This window comes from Sceloporus undulatus, chromosome 1 (assembly GCF_019175285.1).
Source record: "Sceloporus undulatus isolate JIND9_A2432 ecotype Alabama chromosome 1, SceUnd_v1.1, whole genome shotgun sequence".
Taxonomy (NCBI): Eukaryota; Metazoa; Chordata; class Lepidosauria; order Squamata; family Phrynosomatidae; genus Sceloporus; species Sceloporus undulatus.
Genome location: NC_056522.1, coordinates 209,587,019 through 209,603,557, shown reverse-complemented (window position 1 = coordinate 209,603,557; position 16,539 = coordinate 209,587,019). Strand labels below are relative to the sequence as shown.

Sequence of the window (16,539 nt, the reverse complement as noted above, 5' to 3'; positions counted from 1 at the left end):
ATAATCATGTGGATAGGCCTGCTTGAAGAGACTGATCCTTAATGTGAAGAGACTGATCCTTAATGTTGTTTTAAATTTGGACAGTGTGTTCAGGTGTCAAATCTCTTCCGGCAGGTTGTTCCACAGTCTAGGGACGGCTGAAGAAAAAGTCCTCTTGGTGACAGTTGTGAATCTAATCTTGGCAGTTGGAGTAAATGTCCCTCAGAGGACCTGAATTTACAGGGCAGATTATACTGGAGGAGGCAATCACTTAGATAACCTGGGTCCAAATTATGTAGGGCTTTAAAGGTAATAACCAACACTTTGTACTTTGCCCAGAAACTAATTGGCAGCCAGAGGGGTGATTTTAATATTGGTATAATATGGTCACTCCTGGATATCAGTAACCAATCTGGTTGCCATGTTTTGAACTAATTCAAGTTTCCAGACTTGGTACAGAGGTAACCTAATGTACAACACATTGCAAAAATCCAGCCTTTGAGGTTACCAGTGCATGCACTACCATCTTCTGAGCTGTCATTTGGAGCAACAGATCCAGAAGCACCCCCAACTTGTGATTACAGTGTTTCAGGGAGCATACCCCATTCAGGACTTGTTGACAAACCTCCAAACCCAGGTTAGGAACCTTGACAGTAAGCATTTCTGTCTTGTCTGGGTTCAGTTTCAGTTTGTTTTTCCTCATCCATTCCATTACCTCTTCCAGGCATTCATTCAGAGGGGAGAGACTATCCTTACCTGAGGCTATACTTGAAGGCATGGAGAATTATATTTGATGTCATCAGTCTACCGGTAGCACCCCACCCCTTGCCTCTAGATGTTCTCTTCCAGTGGTTTCATGTAGATGTTAAATTACATTGAGGCTAGGATGGCACCTTATGGTAAGCCATATAACAGCTCCTTTTGTGAAGAACAGCTATCCCCAAGAACCACCATCTGGACCTTACCCGAGAGATAGGAGTGGAATCACTGAATACAATACATCCAATTCCCAAATCCCCCAGGTGTTCCAGAAGGACACCATGGTTGAGGGTATTGAATGCTGCTGAGAGGACCAGAAGCACCAGCAGGGACACACTCCCCCTGTCAGTGCTCAGATGAAGATAATCCACTGAGGCGACCGTAGCAATCTCAGCTCTATCCTATTGTGAAGCTGGTTTGAAATGGGTCTAGATAACTTGTATCATCCAAGACTGCCTGCAGTTGGGAGGCAGGTGCCCTCTCAATGAACCTGCCCAGAAAAGACAGATTTGATACTGGTCTATAGTTATTTAGGTCCAGGGATGGGCTTTTTTAGGAGTGGCTATGCCACCACTTTTTTTCAACAGGATGGAAGACTTCCCTCCCTGAGAGTTGCATTAATAATATATTGTAATTGAGATCTAATTGCATTTTCTCCTTGGACAACCAGCCAGGAAGATTACGGATCGAGAGCACAAGTTGTCTTTCTTACTTGCACCAGTAGCTTGTCTACATCAACAGTACTCACCAACTGGAATTGATCCACTCTAATCCTGCTCACAGTTACTGGACACCCCATTGTTAACTTATGCTATAATGACAATATCTGCCAACTCTTATCCGAGAGATTTTTTAACCCATTTAATTAACCCATTAATGGATGGCTCATTCTTGGCAAGAATGAACCTTCAAAGTAAGTCTTCTAGTGTGCCATTTCCTGTCTAATAATTCTATAGCTCATAATGTGTTACTGTTGAATTGCATTATCAATCCACAAGGCTGGTAAAAGTACGAAGAGCTTTTGTGTTACTGTAGTGGAATTACATATTATAATGCCTTCATTACCAATAGACCAGAAATTTGGGACAGTTGTTACTCTGTAAATTTAAAGAAACAAATTTGCAAAACGCTTTAGTTATCATTGAACGCTAAAAGGACCTTGGTTAGGGCTCTTGTGGTTGTCAGTAACTGTTTACCTGTTTCATTCATTCAAAGCTAAGAAGGAAGAGAAGAAAAGACGAAAGTCATTGTCCTCATCCAGTGATTCAGAAAGTTCAAGTGATTCAAAGTCTTCTTCTGATTCATCATCTGATTCTGACAGTGCTTCTGAAGAAAAAACAAAGAAAAAGAAAAAGAAACACAAAAAAAATTCCAAGAAACACAAGAAAGAAAAGAAAAAGAGAAAAAAGAGCAAGAAGAGGTATGTAGGGAAAGGGAACTCTGTGGCAGCATTAGGAAAGACATCTGCACTGGTATATTTAATATGAAATTGTGCCATAGAGTCAGTGACTCAAACCCACTCCTCTTCATTTTCCTATTGTATTTCAGAAATAATATATTACTTTTGTGATTCAGTTTAGCAAGATAAAAATTCTAAAACACATCTGGGTGACCATGGTGACTATAAAACAAATTTCAGTGTAAAATTTGAGATATTTCAAGAGAGCCTATAGTCTGGGAAAGCATTCTAGACCATTTAAGAGTTTTGAACTTCTTTCTGTCCCTGATGTAACTAATGAGCTTTACCAACCCTGGAGGTGAAATAGCCCCCCCCCACAAACACACACACACACACACACACAGAGTTAATAGATGGCAATTAACCTACATCACATAGAGCCCTGTCTCCTGCTGAAAGGAGCCCTGGTGATGCAGTGGTTAAATGCATGTACTGAGGCCACAAAAAACAATCAAATTCAGGGGGAAATCCAGTGAGGCTTACTAACACTAAAGTCAGATACAAATGAGTAGAAACTAAAATCTTTTGTTTGCTTTTTAACTCATGGGTACTGGAAGTGTTTTTACCCGTTTTAATGTTTTTCCATCCCCCTGTTAACGTATATTCCTCATTGCTTTAGGTTAAATCCTCCCAGACAAAATAGTCTCTTCTCTATATGAATTGTAGCTATAATTTACTGTAGTTGCTGACTAGCAATCAGTCATGTACCAGTCTGATGTACCTTGGTGAAATTCACTGTGGTTTTTAAAAGATGATGGGGGTTTTAATATAATCCTAACACAAATAGATCCTTCCTTTTGTTGTCATTTTGTGGGCATTTTATTACGACAGAATACAAATTAAATAATAAACTTGCATATTCCTATTTCTTACACTTAATCAAGTTCAGATGCCTGCTTGGGCATGTATGAAATTGCAAAACACATTATGCAAAAAACAGACATTGGTAACTTTTGTTCTTTTGTTACTGAAGCTCAGCAAGTGAAAGTGAAACAGAAAATCCCGAATCACAGCAACCACTTTCCACTGTCCGTCCAGAAGAGATTCCTCCTGTCCCAGAAAACAGATTTCTTATGAGAAAAAGTCCTCCTAAAGTGGATGAAAAGGAAAAAGAAACAAAGGGCAGGGAAAAAGAAAGAGAGAGGTAAAGTTGTTTTTGATCAGAGCTACACAGTGATGTCTAAGGTGAAATTGGATTCTCCGTGTACTAACATTTACATTGACCTGAGTTACATGCTGCATGTTGATCATTTGAAATACTTCAGGTAAATTTTAAAGTACATTCTTTGTACTTAAAAGAAACTTATAAGGAAGGAAAAGACTGTTCTTTTCAGTTCTGGATTCACTCATTTAACTGAAAATTTCACATGATATATTTAGAACAGAGATGCTTCAGCATCAGTTTCTTAAATTTAGTTTTTATTGAACAAATGTCCACATTTTATTACAAATTCACAGCACTTACATAAATATACTAATAATTAAGTAAAATGAGGGAATATTAACTTTTAGTAAGGCTTTACTTTTTATGTTCATCACAAAACACATAATTCTATATTTGAATTCTTTGCCATGGAACAAATATATGGTCAGTTGTTTGGGCATATATAAAGTTTCATGATTGCACAATTGTAAAAAAAAATCAACCACAGAATTTGTAGTGACGTCTTTCTGTTCTTAATTTTTAGTAATCCATCCAATTGTCAGTCATCATATCAGAGAAGGCTGTTGGTGACAAGATCTGGACGGAAAATAAAAGGAAGAGGACCAAGGGTATGTTTGCCTTCTCACTATCTGATTGGTTTTTCAGCTTTTAATTAAGTGGCCTTGATACAGCTGCATAAAATCTCTGAAAGTTGATACTTCTTTTTTATTGGAAATATTGGTTTTGGGGGGAAAGCATTATGAGGATAAATAGGAGAGACATGTCATCTTGCTTACAGTTGCATGTCATCTGTCATTATTTTTTTCACAAATACTAAATTCCACCAGATTTGCACACTACTTCTATAATTATGCAGTGAAAGAGCCTCCTTATTACAAACTTTTGTGATGCATTCCAGTAAGCAAGCTGTCCTACTTAACAGCATTTTAAGATGAGCATGTATTAGACACTTAGAGCATAGTGCCTTTGTCCATTTTAATTTGATTTCAAATATGGTAGTGCCCATTAGTGGCTGATGCACTTTTTTACATGGAAGAATTAAACTGTTTTGCTCCTATCTATGCATAATGCAACTTTAATACAGTTTCTTTGTTGGCAGCCCAAAGTATGCAAAAGATCTGCATCCCAGAATAGTCTTGACCGTTGAATCTCTCTTATAAAAACAAGCTTAAGTTTATTCATAGCTGAAGAGTGCTAAACTCCATGGTTAAATCTGAGGTTGCTTCTTAGGTAATTCTTAATACTCACTCGTATTGTTGAAGATGGACATTGGAATCTGTTCTAGCCAACACTGCTAGATTTTTTAGTTTTTGTGGGTTTTTTGGGCTGCTAGATTTGATTTCAGCATTGATTTAATTGGAGAAGACTTGGGTGTAAATTTCTACTCTAAAATTAAGACTGAATGCTAAATTTTGGCTGGATCAGACATAATTTCTTCCTTTGAGTTGTTGAGTTGTACTATGACAACTTCCAGGTTTTCAAGTTGTTCATGAAAAAAATGAAGTGTACATTTTCTGTTGCACAATGAAGAAAAACATTATTCTATAAATGTATAATTATTTTGTGTTCATAATGTATGGCCTACATCCAGTTGTCAGTCCCAACCAAAGCTGAACCATTGACTCAGTCACTGAATGATAAGTCTAAATCTGTATAGATCTTATTGCTTTAGTGGCTGTACTGTATTGGGGACTAGCAGTTGGATTTAGAGCTATATTTTCTTCTTCTTTTGGTGAAATAGTCTGCAGTCAGGAATAATATTTGTTACACAACTTATTCAGTATCCATAGACAATTTTAAAGTTAATTTCCTTCCCATTTTTAAAGCGCTATCGGACCCCTTCAAGATCCAGGTCAAGAGATCGTTTTAGACGCAGTGAGACTCCTCCACACTGGAGACAGGAAATGCAGAGAGCTCAGAGAATGAGAGTATCAAGCGGAGAAAGATGGATAAAAGGGGACAAGTAAGATGTGATCAAAAACCTTGCTTTTCTATTCCAATTTAGCAGTGCTAATTGACTATATAGGTAGTAATGTTTTTTCTTGTGTTATATCCTGTGTAGCAATAAAATTGCTGTTGATTGGTGATATTTTTCCCCTGCCCATTTCCCTGGTTTCTAATTTTGTCCTAGACTCAGAGTATGGAATCTGTGGTCTACCAGTTGTTGTTGGATTCCAGCTCCCATCACCCATGACTGATCACCATTTTTGAGATGGCATCCAGGAGCAACCTAGTTTTTTTCAAAACAGGATGATAAGGTCCATTGGTTTCAGGCACAGTAACGAAAATAGAGTAAATCCTAGAGAGCCTTTGATTCACTGGAACCTCTGTCACACTGTGTCCAATAAGTGTTGAATTTCTGCTAATACGGTCTCCCATTTGACTGGATCCATTGCCCCTAGAGAAGAAAGCAACTAGTTAATTTGGCATGCGGGTATAATCCCAGTTGTGGTGGGTTGCTCCCATCTGCCATCCCAGAATGAACTTTCTTGGTAAGTCCAACTTCTCATTTTAGTTAGGGTTGATGAGAATTGGAATCCAAGAACATCTGGAGAGCCATGATTTCGCCATCCCTATATAAAGTTATGAGTAGTTTTAACAATTATTAGTCTTACATACATATTTAGATGGGCGCAAGGAGGCTGGCATCCCCACCATTAAGCTTAGGAGAACGGCTGCAGTTGGGAGAGGTGATGTGTTTCCTTCATTTCCCTCAGCCCTGCATTAAATGCCTAAATAAAGCTGAATAATAATAATAATGTCTATTAAGTTTTATAAAACAGTTTCAGTTACTAATTCAGCTTTCCCCTTCTGACTTGATTAACTTCCTTTTCCTATACTTCAAAATGTGTAAAATAAATATACCTTGGGGTTATTGTTTTTCTTTCAAGAGGTGAAGTTAATGAAAACAAGAAGGACGTCACAAATCAGAAGAGTCCTGGGAGAGGAAAAGAAAGAAAAACATCTGACCACAGGCAAGCTTCTGAGAGTCCAAGTAGAAGAGGTGAAAAAGAAAAGAAAACAAAAGACCACAAATCTAGCAGTAAAGACAGGGAGACAAGAAGGAATTCTGTGAAGGAGGACAAAGACAAACATAATAAAAGTAAGGCCAAAAAAAAGGGCTCGATCTAGAAGCCACAGCAAAAGCAAAGAGCTGTCAAAAAGTAAGGAGAGAGACTCAAAACACAGCAAACATGAAGAAAAGAAAATACGTTCCGGAAGCAAAGAGAAAGATTATGAGAAAGAGAGGGACAAAGAAAAATATAATGATATTCGTGGGAGAGAAAGGAGCAGGAGTAAGGAGAAGAATAAAAAGAGTGGATCTAAAAGTAATGGTCATAATCATACTAAAAGTAAAGATAGGGAAAAACATGCCAAGTCAAGGAGTAGAGAACGTGAGCAGTCTAAAAGCAAACATGGTTCAGATAGTAAGACAAGAGAGAGAAGCAAAAGTGGAGACAGAAGAAAGCGAGACAGGTCCAGAAGTAAAGAGCGAGAACGCAGCAGAAGTAAAGATTATTCAAAACACAAAGACAAGGAAGTAAAGCGAAGAGGAAGATCGAGAAGTAGAGACAGAAAAGGCACACCAGAACGATCTAAAGGCAAAGAAAACAAGAGGAGGAAGGAATCACGCAGCTCTGAGAGGGAGGGAAGTCGAAGTAAAGACAGGCATCGGAACCAAGAGCATAGAAGTTCTCACCAAAAAGATGATGCTGATAAAAGGAAGCGCTCAAAAAGTCGTGACAGTAGTAGCTCAGAGACTAATAAAAGCAAAAAGCCCTATAGAGATCAGGATAGAAGTCCTGACTCAAGAAAAAGACGGAGCAGCAAGGACAGAGAACTGAAACGATCATCTTCACGCAGGAGTAAAGAAAAGGAAAAGTCCCGTTCTTCACGAGAAAAAGACACCGCTCTAAAATCAAAGAATCAGGAGAGAGAGCGTACCCATGGTAAAAAATCGGATCATGAATCAAGTGCTGGAACTGATGAAGACAGACATGGATGAGTTTATGGACTTATTGTTTCCATTCTGCCTCCAGGTTCTAGAGACATGTTGGGGAACACTTTTTTTTAATGTGGACTTCAGTTTGGTCTTTTGATAATCCACAGCCTGGATCATTTGTACTGCTAAAGTTTTAATAAACTTGAAATGGAAAAAGAAGTTTTATGTGTAATATGGTGTGCTGTGTTTAATATTTCATGGTTTATATGTATCCAACATTTGTGTTGCCAGAAGGTAACATAATGTATTACATTTATCATTTCAGTTTAGATTACTTAGAATAAACAAGCAGATTGGGCTGAAAATAAATTTAATTTCTTTAAACCAGTAGAATTCTGACTACTTGTGTTTCAAAGAATTTCTGTTAAAGTAATATTGGTAACATTTTGCTAACATTACAGAACTACAGTAAGTAGTCTACTAAGAGTAGAACAGAAGTATGCGTGCAGATGAAAGAGGGGCAATCTGAATTTTGAATACTTTAACGAAGGTATTACTTTGTCCAAAATGTGACATTGACTTTGAAATTGGGGGAGGGGGAATCAGCTGCATCTATATGTGGAATGACCATTTATTATGGATGAAATATTTTCAGAAGAAGCACTTCCCCCCTCCCAAGAAATGGTGATTGTTACATGGACCTTGATAAACATTTCATTGTTATTTCACACTTACTTGTAGCAATGCATTTTGTGGGCCATGTTACTGTATCTTGTTTCCTCTAGAAAAGTCTTAATTTTGCATGCTTTGTCTGAAAAAAAATCTGAAGGGGGTGAAACAGTCTCAGTAGAAGTGTATGTAGAATTTCCTGTTTTCTAACTGTTCAGTAGCTATTATTTCTCATCACCACTGTATGCTTGACACCAGCATTTACTCTGGACAGTAAATCCAGTGGATTATATTCTGTGGTGAATTTCCCTTAGTCCTCCTTGTGCAGATCAGGAGACCTAGCCCCCTTTCCAACTTGTCTAGCCTTTGCCCCCTTCAAAATACTGTTTAACAGCAGTGAAAGAGGGAATAACATCAGATGGGTTGCTCTTCCCCTTCACCCTGACAGGCAGGAATGGTACAGACCTTTGAGAAGTTTATACAGAGCTACTGCATCTTGTCCTGCTTGTCGCTCCATAGGCTAATTTTCTTGCTTCTTTTTATTCCACACTTCTTACTACGTTTTTCTTCATTTTAAAAAACAAAAATCTTTCCTTTTGTCTTTAATCCTTCTCTGTCTCCTCTTCTCCTTCTTTCTGGGGATGAGAATAGATCTCCAGCTCTTCGATGCTATCTCACAAGTAGGGGAAGAGAACCCTGCCATGGCCAGGGACTCCCTCCACTTAGTTCTCTGTTCTTCCCCTCCCCAATTGCACTTCTTGGGTGACCATTCCTCGGTTGGTAACCATGTCATCAAAGCTCTTCCTCCCTCCCTCCCCTTGGGAGCAGCAGAGAACTCTCTGTAAAGGAGGAGGATGAGTCCTCGGCCATCTGTTTCAAACAAAGGATTTTCCCCTCCTGTTAAAGAAGGCTGTTAAGGTATGTGGTCTCTTACCTGCCTGTCTACAGTAGATCAACAAGACCCAAGGAAGAACTGAGGGCACGGGAAAATGCTTCCCTGTAGCAGGCCCCTCCTGTTCAAATATTCCTTTTTAAGCTAACTTCATGGCAGCATGATTGAGGAATAGAACAAGCTTGCCATGAACATGCATAATAGTTAAAGTTATTTCCCTTTGACAAGATTGTCAGTCATGACCAATTGTAGGGGGCAGTGCTCGTCTCAGTTACTAAGCTGAGGAAGCCAGCATTGTCCGAAGACAACTCCGGTGGTCATGTGGCCAGCATGACTGCATAGAATGCTGTTACCTTCCCACCAAAGTGGTACCTATTTATCTACTTGCATTTTTACATGCTTTTGCGCTGCTAGTTTGGCAGAAGTTGGGACTAGTGACCAGAGCTCACTCTGTCATTCAGCGCCTGGGATTCAAACGGCCAACCTTCCAATCTTGTGATAGTCAGATTCTTAATGGCTGAGCCATCACATCTCTCTTCATAATACTGCTTGTGTTAAAATGTTTTATACCTTCCCCTGGAATATAATGTATACACTCCCGATTCCCTCTAGGGGATGCCCCATTATCTGCACTGCTCTCCTTGGTTTATGCCCAGGATGGGACCAGTGCCTTAAAAGTGACCAATGGAAAACTGAGACAGCCCTTTAAGAAGCACACAAGGCTTCTACCTCTTTCAGGGCTTCTGCTGCCCAGTCTGTTATGGCTAGAACCTATTTTATGGGCCAAGGGGTTAAAATTAAAGAAGTTCCAATTAACAATGTCCTGTGAGGGGAACAAGATGGCCCTATGGATTGAAGTATCTCCTGAGTAATTGTCTGCCCCTGCTGAAAGGAGACAGAACAGATGAGCAAATCATATAAGTAGAGATAAATGTGGAAGTGGGACATTCTCCAATGAGGCAACAATGTTACTGTGGGTTTTTGTGGATTTTTCAGGCTATGTGGCCATGTTCTAGAATAGTTTATTCCTGATGTTTCGCCAGCATCTGTGCCTGGCATCTTCAGAGAATGCTAGCATGGAAGATAGACAGCCACAGATGCTAGCGAAACATCAGGAATAAACTCTTCTAGAACATGGCCACATAGCCCAAAAAACCCATAAAAAAACTATGGATGCTGGCCATGGAAAGCCTTCGACTTCACAATGTTACCATGCTCTTCATGAAGATGTGGTGCCAATGCCAGTCCAAAGGGTAGGGCCTGCATTGGCTGATTATAGACACAGCTCTGGATTGGTGTCTTCTTCTCCAGAAAGAATTTCAGCCATCACCATATCAACTGCGAAGACTTCCAATAGGTCAATGTCCTTTTCCTTGTCTGCTTATAGGGAGTTATAGCAACAGTAAGTTGTTTTTCATAGGCATGCCTCCAAGTATATGCCCTTCCATGGTTCTTGCTCCTCCACCAATAAAAAATTGCCAACAAAGTATACACAAAAGGAGGGTGCCATCTTAGGTCATTTGCTAAACTGATGGGTATAACTGGCCATCTGGAAGGGCTGTGCCATTTGGGAAGTGATGTTATCAAGGATGGTACTCCTGTGCTGCAGTGAGCAGTATGGATTTCAACTAATCCAGGAGCAATGGGAGCTGGAAGATTTTTACCAGTGTAAACTGGCTAGAAATAAAAGCATTTGGGCTGGCTCTCCTGATCTCTGAGCTAGTCCAAGGGTAAGTGTTCTTACCAGAATACACAGTGTTCATACAGAACATTCATATAAAATAATAATAACAACAACAACAACAATAAATTGTTTATTTATAGACCGCTTTTCCTAAGATCAAAGCGGTGTACAGCATATAAAATAGGTACAATAAAAATAAAATGGCACTTTAAGACAATTTAACACACGTTAATACGAGTTACGATCCAATGTCAATTATCTAAAAACATACAATTCAAAAATATTAAAATCCCAGGTATATATAAATTGCCTGAAAAGGCTGTAATCTTGCTCACAGAGGGGAAGCATTTCTACCCAGCTCATGGGCAGAATCTCACCTCTGCGTAGAAGCTAAAACCCCTATTAGTCGCCTGAGCAAACAGATTGGAATCTATGCCCAGACACCTTTCAAGGCATTGTAGCAAAATTGGGGTCTCAAGTAATAAAGCTGTTCACATTACTAGCAAACAACAAAGTGAGAAGGTTATAGTTCAAGTCAGAAGGGGCTGAGAGGATGGATATACAGACCTTGACTGGCTAGGGGGCCTTCCGAATGATTCTGCCAACAGAGTTCTCTGAAAGTTAAGGCTGAAAAGAGCTGACATAGTCCTAGTGGTTCCCCTCTGATCAAGGAGGGCCCTGTCTTCTTGAGCCCCTTCCCATATCATAAGAGTCTGTGGCACTCCCACTACTCCCAGATCTGCTCACACAGGCAAATTGGACTTTTTTTTTTAAGTATCTAATTCATCTCTGCTGGTGTTCTGGCAGGAAGGAACAGATAGAGGTTTGCATCTGTACAGCATAAAGATGCAGACTGCAGCCATAACTTCCTTTCTTCTAGTCAAACAAGATGACCACTTGTCTTCAGAGCTCCATGTAAGAAGGTTTATCGAAGGTCTTAATATCATTCTGAGGGATTCACCACTACCTTTCTTGGGATCTCCACATAATGCTAAAGACCCTAAGTATATCACCATTTCAGCCTGCACATAATACCTCTGAAATACATGTCTTAGAATGTATTGTTTCTGCCTGCAGGATTTTGAGTTGGGAGACCTTGGCCAGGAAGGAACTGTGTGCGATCAGATCAGACTGATATAGACACCATATTTGTCCCTGGCACAATAGGTGATTTGGTGTCCTTTCATCCTTATCCCAAGAAGCCATTAGAGAAGATCAGGCACAGCTCACTGTTAGGAGGGCCATCCAAATCTACATGTTGGACCTTTTTTTTCTTTCAGCTGAATGAGATCTTTCATGGGGAGATCTCTATTTCCATACTAAGCAGGTGAATCAAGACTTGCAACATGACTTGTTATGTATCCTTGGGGCCCTTGTTATTTGGAAAGGTTGTTGAACACTAGGAGAATCGCCATTGTGGTGGCCTTTGCCATTACTGCTCCAGTTGTTGACCAGCTTCTACTTGAAAGTCAGTCTTCACCTTGGTGAGACACTAGAATTGGGATATCTTAGCTTCTGCTGAAGCCTCATTCAGTAGATATGTACTCCAGTACATAGATCAAAAATAAGTTTTTGTTGAAACAACAGCAATTATTCCTACCTGCAGAATGGGGAGCTATGTGCATCCCATCAGATGGTTGTCCTCCTTTCACTGCTGGGAAAAATAATGTTGGCTTTTATCCATGATACATTCATTTCCAGCAGTGGAAGATGAGCATCCTCCCACCAGTAAAGTAAGATCCTTTTTCGCTGCTGGTGTCAGTCTTAATTCTTACTAGTTTTGTGAGCGAGCTCTCTCCTGTTCCCCTGTGTGCCCTCTAAACCTCCTCTTGGAGCATTAGCTAACCAACTAATCTCTAAGGTTGCTCTTGATAGAGAACATCCCTCCAAGGTCTATACCATTCCTGCCTACTGGGTCAAGAAGAAGGAGCAACCGAGGATGTTCACGTTTCACTGTTGGAAATAAATGTATTGCAGGTAAGAAACTGTGTTACTTTCTTGAGATTTGGTGACCCCTCTGGAGTAGAATGCACAGAAGGTTGCAGTACCTAGGTAGGATCACTGAAAGTGGAATATCCCAATGTGCACAAGTAGAAACCACCATCAGATATATTCCCAAAACATAGTATGCCATGTGACTAAATTTGGGCTGTATTTCTGACTTTTCTGCAGCTGGAAGGAATCAAAATTAAATGAGGAAGGCGGTACACATTCGGTATGCAACTTGTACTGCAGGTGCCATTCTTGAGCAAATTACAAAAGTAGTGAGGGTGCACTAATCAGATAAAGGCAGTTGTCAGGGAAAGCAAGATATATGATGGTTCATAAGGTTGGATTTCTATTTAGTCATGGGGCAAGATATTAGCTTGGCAGCCATTGAGCACAGGAAGTATACTACATGGTCAGCAGCTGCTTTTGGTTTAGTTAATTCTCTTGCCTTCTTTTAGGCTTATTTGGTAACGTAGCAGGACAAGGAAAGATGACAAAGGACTGTTATGCCTCCTACTGTCTCTTGCATTGCTGGGATTGTGTGATTGCACATGTATTTGGCAGGGCAGAGGAAGCAACAAAGCAATTTAAAAAAAACTGCATGGTCCATCAGCTGCTTCTGATTTTGATGCCATTCCTGCTTTTCTTCAGAATGCAGCAAGAAAGAGGCATGTGAGGGCAGCAGTTGGTATCACTCTGTAGACCTATTACTTCAGGCAGGTGTCCTTGTTTTAAGAAATGTTATTATTTGTATGCTTACTGTAGAGTGTACCTATACCAGGGCTTTCCATTTGCCTAAATTTTACATTTGCTTAAACTGGGGTTATGAGAGGTGATTCTCCTTTGAGAGCCGCACCATTTTCAGGCACATCCATAAACAGGCTGCACCACCACTTTTGCTTTAGTTTTACTTTCTAAACTGGAAATGTTTCAGCTTTGGGAGAAAATAGTTATTGGGGATCCAAAAAGCCCTATACGCTTTTCATAGTTTTAAAATGGAGAGCCATTTCATTTGGAGGCTTCTGAGGGCACAAGGACCCATTACAGAAGGCACCTTTTGAGAATGGGGGTTTCAGGAAGGTTGCTGGTGTCCCATGGGCCACACAATTCCCATCACTTCGGCTAAGAGATGAATAATATATTGTGTGTGGGGGGGGAGTTATTGCAATAGTCAGGCCATCCCTTTTTCTGTGGATCTTCTGCTCTTCTTCGTGGACATGCAACCATCTCAAACATATTCAGTCTTAAAATACTGAAAAATATAGCAAAGATTTGCAAACTGAAACTGAGTGGGGATACACCCCCCCCCCCCGGGCATACGTAATATTCATCCTATAGTCATAATTTGGGTATACTAGCAGTGACCAGCAATCTTACACAGTCAGAATCATGACTATGGGATGAATATTTGGGGGGGGGGGGATCCCACTCAGTTTCAGTTTGAATCTGAATCTGAAAATGTGAATTTGAATCTGAAAAAATAATTTTCTCTATACTACTCAATATATTAGAACTGAACATGCACCCAGGATTCATTACTGATAATTTAGGAAGTTACTTAGTTGTAAAGATTAATTGAATGTTAGTAGATAAGAATTTGCCTGCAGGCTTAATCCCAAGCATGATTTGACATTCCATTATTTCAACTTGTTTACCTTTCTAGCAGAAGGACTCAAGTTCACAGGGGCTAGAAACCACTTACCTCCCTAACCTTCCCCATTGCTTTTTCTGTTTATTTTGTTTCTTTAATTTTTGTCCCTCCCCTTTTTTCTTTCTTTATAGTATTTCTTTGCTCATTCAATGTCTCTTTCTGCTTTGTTGTTGTGTGCCTTCAAGTTGTTTCCGACTTATGTCCACGCTAAGGCAAACCTATCATGGGAACAGTGTGACTTGCCTAAGGTCACTCAGTGGGTTTGTATGGCCGAGCTGGGATTCGAACCCTTGTCTATAGAGTCATAGTCCAACACTCAGACCACTATACCATGCTGTCTTCAATCTGTCTGCTTACTCGCCAATATTCAGCACCTTGCCTCTCAGAAGAGAGAGGGAAAAGGAAGCATTTAGTAGAGTTGCCCAGGGGTCTTTAGACTAGAGAAATGACTATTCTAGGTGTGAATTCAGGTTCCTTTCTAGAAAGGTTCAAGGATGGATGCCTCCAAGCAATTAAAGACCGGGGCAACAGCCCAAATTTTTAACTACGGTAACTCCATTTTAAAAATAAAATAACCAATAGATCTCTATCATTCAGACAAACAGTACAAAAACATTTGTAAGTGTCAATTGCATGCAGTCTGTTCTATGTGTAAAAGGTTCTTAGCAGATACAGGGATGTGTTATCCTTAAGGTAAAATATTTAATCAACTGAATTGAATAAACTTTCAGAGGAAGATGTTATAACATGATTGACCTATCGTGCTCTTCCTTTTCAAACAACAGATTTAGACTATAAAACATAAATGCTTGTTTGTGGAACAAGTTTACAGGTGTTAACAATTTGCCTGTTTGTGAATTATTTCACCATGTGTTTCCCCTGTAAATTTAATTTATACCAGGAGATGAATAAGTCAAAGCTGTGGATGTTCAGAAGCACTGAGGTCTGAGTTTGTACTTGGTGGCCCCAGAATAAAGCAGCACTAACTGAAATAACACTGACTTCTGTTCATAGAGAGAAAACTAAAGTTTAGACATCTTAAAGCATCTAAATATATGTTAATACTTCTTTCATGTGACAAAGTCCATATTAGTATACATGATTAAATTATACATAAGTAGTACTGTGATGCATTTCCAGTTTTGCTCATATTGTTAAGCCTAGTTTCATGTGAGGTAAATTTGTTCTGTGTTAGTTGAAACATCTGTACTAGAATGAAGAAATCTCTACTATGCTTGTTCTAATAATTGCCAGTTTATTACTAGAGCTATTTGCGTTTTACAGTATGGTTCAAAGTTTAACATAATGTCTCACCCTGTATGTGATGTTTGACATTACTCATGGCATTATTAATATAGAAATCCATTTTTGGAGACTCTCAAAATAGGCTGCTGTTAATGTTCTTTGATGGCTATGCAAAATATCCCAAAATATTATAATCTCTGATATCATACAAACAAATCATCTTTTATGATTGACATTAGGATTAGCTTGATCCTGCAACTACTGTGGTGCTAAACGTCTGTGTGAGAGAGAGCATATACATGTTGCTGTGGGCTGTAGAGCATAGCAGATAAAGCACAACAAATGGATGAATCTGTCAATTTTCTTTTCTCATTTTTCCAGTCTTAAGTTTACCTTACCCTGTTTCCACATCAATCTATGAATTGTTTTTAAAGCCCATTTCAATATTAATATCATTTTCATGAATATTTTTCCTTATACACATTCTGTACTTAATTTTGCCTATTGCATGCCGTTTTTGCAAGCTATTTCCCCTAAACAGCATATTCAAATATTATTCACGTTTTTATGTACACCAATGTATTTCCCTTAATTTGGTACATTTTTAAAAAAATCAGAGTCCTACACTGCAAAAGTATGAACACTGAAGCTCATTGAATACTTCATTTGATTTTGTGCAGTGTCAGATACGCTTGCATTAATATATGGAGTGGTCAGAGTTATCTTTTCCTAGCACAACAACATGCAGGCTCATACAGGAAAGCACAGACTATAAAATGTAGTGAGCTGGGACAACTTTGCTATTCCTTATTGGTACATCTTTGACCATGAATTCTTGTGCACACACAGGACACGAGGAAGTGTTTGGTTGCATCCCAATAGATTTGAAAAAATGTCCTGATGCAGTGGTAATGTTGGCAAATGGTGTCTTAACATCCAGCAAAAGCATTGAGATTGTGCCACATAATTCTGAGGGTTGCTTCCTTAAGGCAGCAAATCACAACATTGATCTCTTAGAGCAGTGGTTCTCAACCTTTGCCTCTCCTGCCAGCTTGCCCAAATGATCAGGGATTCTGGGAGCGAAAGTCTAAAATGCCTGAAGGA

At 39.4% G+C, this 16,539-nt stretch overlaps 1 protein-coding gene across 1 annotated transcript in view; it reads left to right on the top strand.

The window, feature by feature from the left end:
• PPIG (peptidylprolyl isomerase G) overlaps positions 1-7,524 on the top strand; it is a 39,476-nt gene extending 31,952 nt beyond the window's left edge. Inside the window, 6 exon segments of the mRNA XM_042464339.1 lie at positions 1,954-2,158; positions 3,171-3,341; positions 3,886-3,970; positions 5,189-5,325; positions 6,254-6,467; positions 6,469-7,524. Coding sequence (XP_042320273.1) covers positions 1,954-2,158; positions 3,171-3,341; positions 3,886-3,970; positions 5,189-5,325; positions 6,254-6,467; positions 6,469-7,368 — 1,712 coding nt within the window. The 3' untranslated portion in view covers positions 7,369-7,524.
• Positions 7,525-16,539: the final 9,015 nt, after the last annotated feature.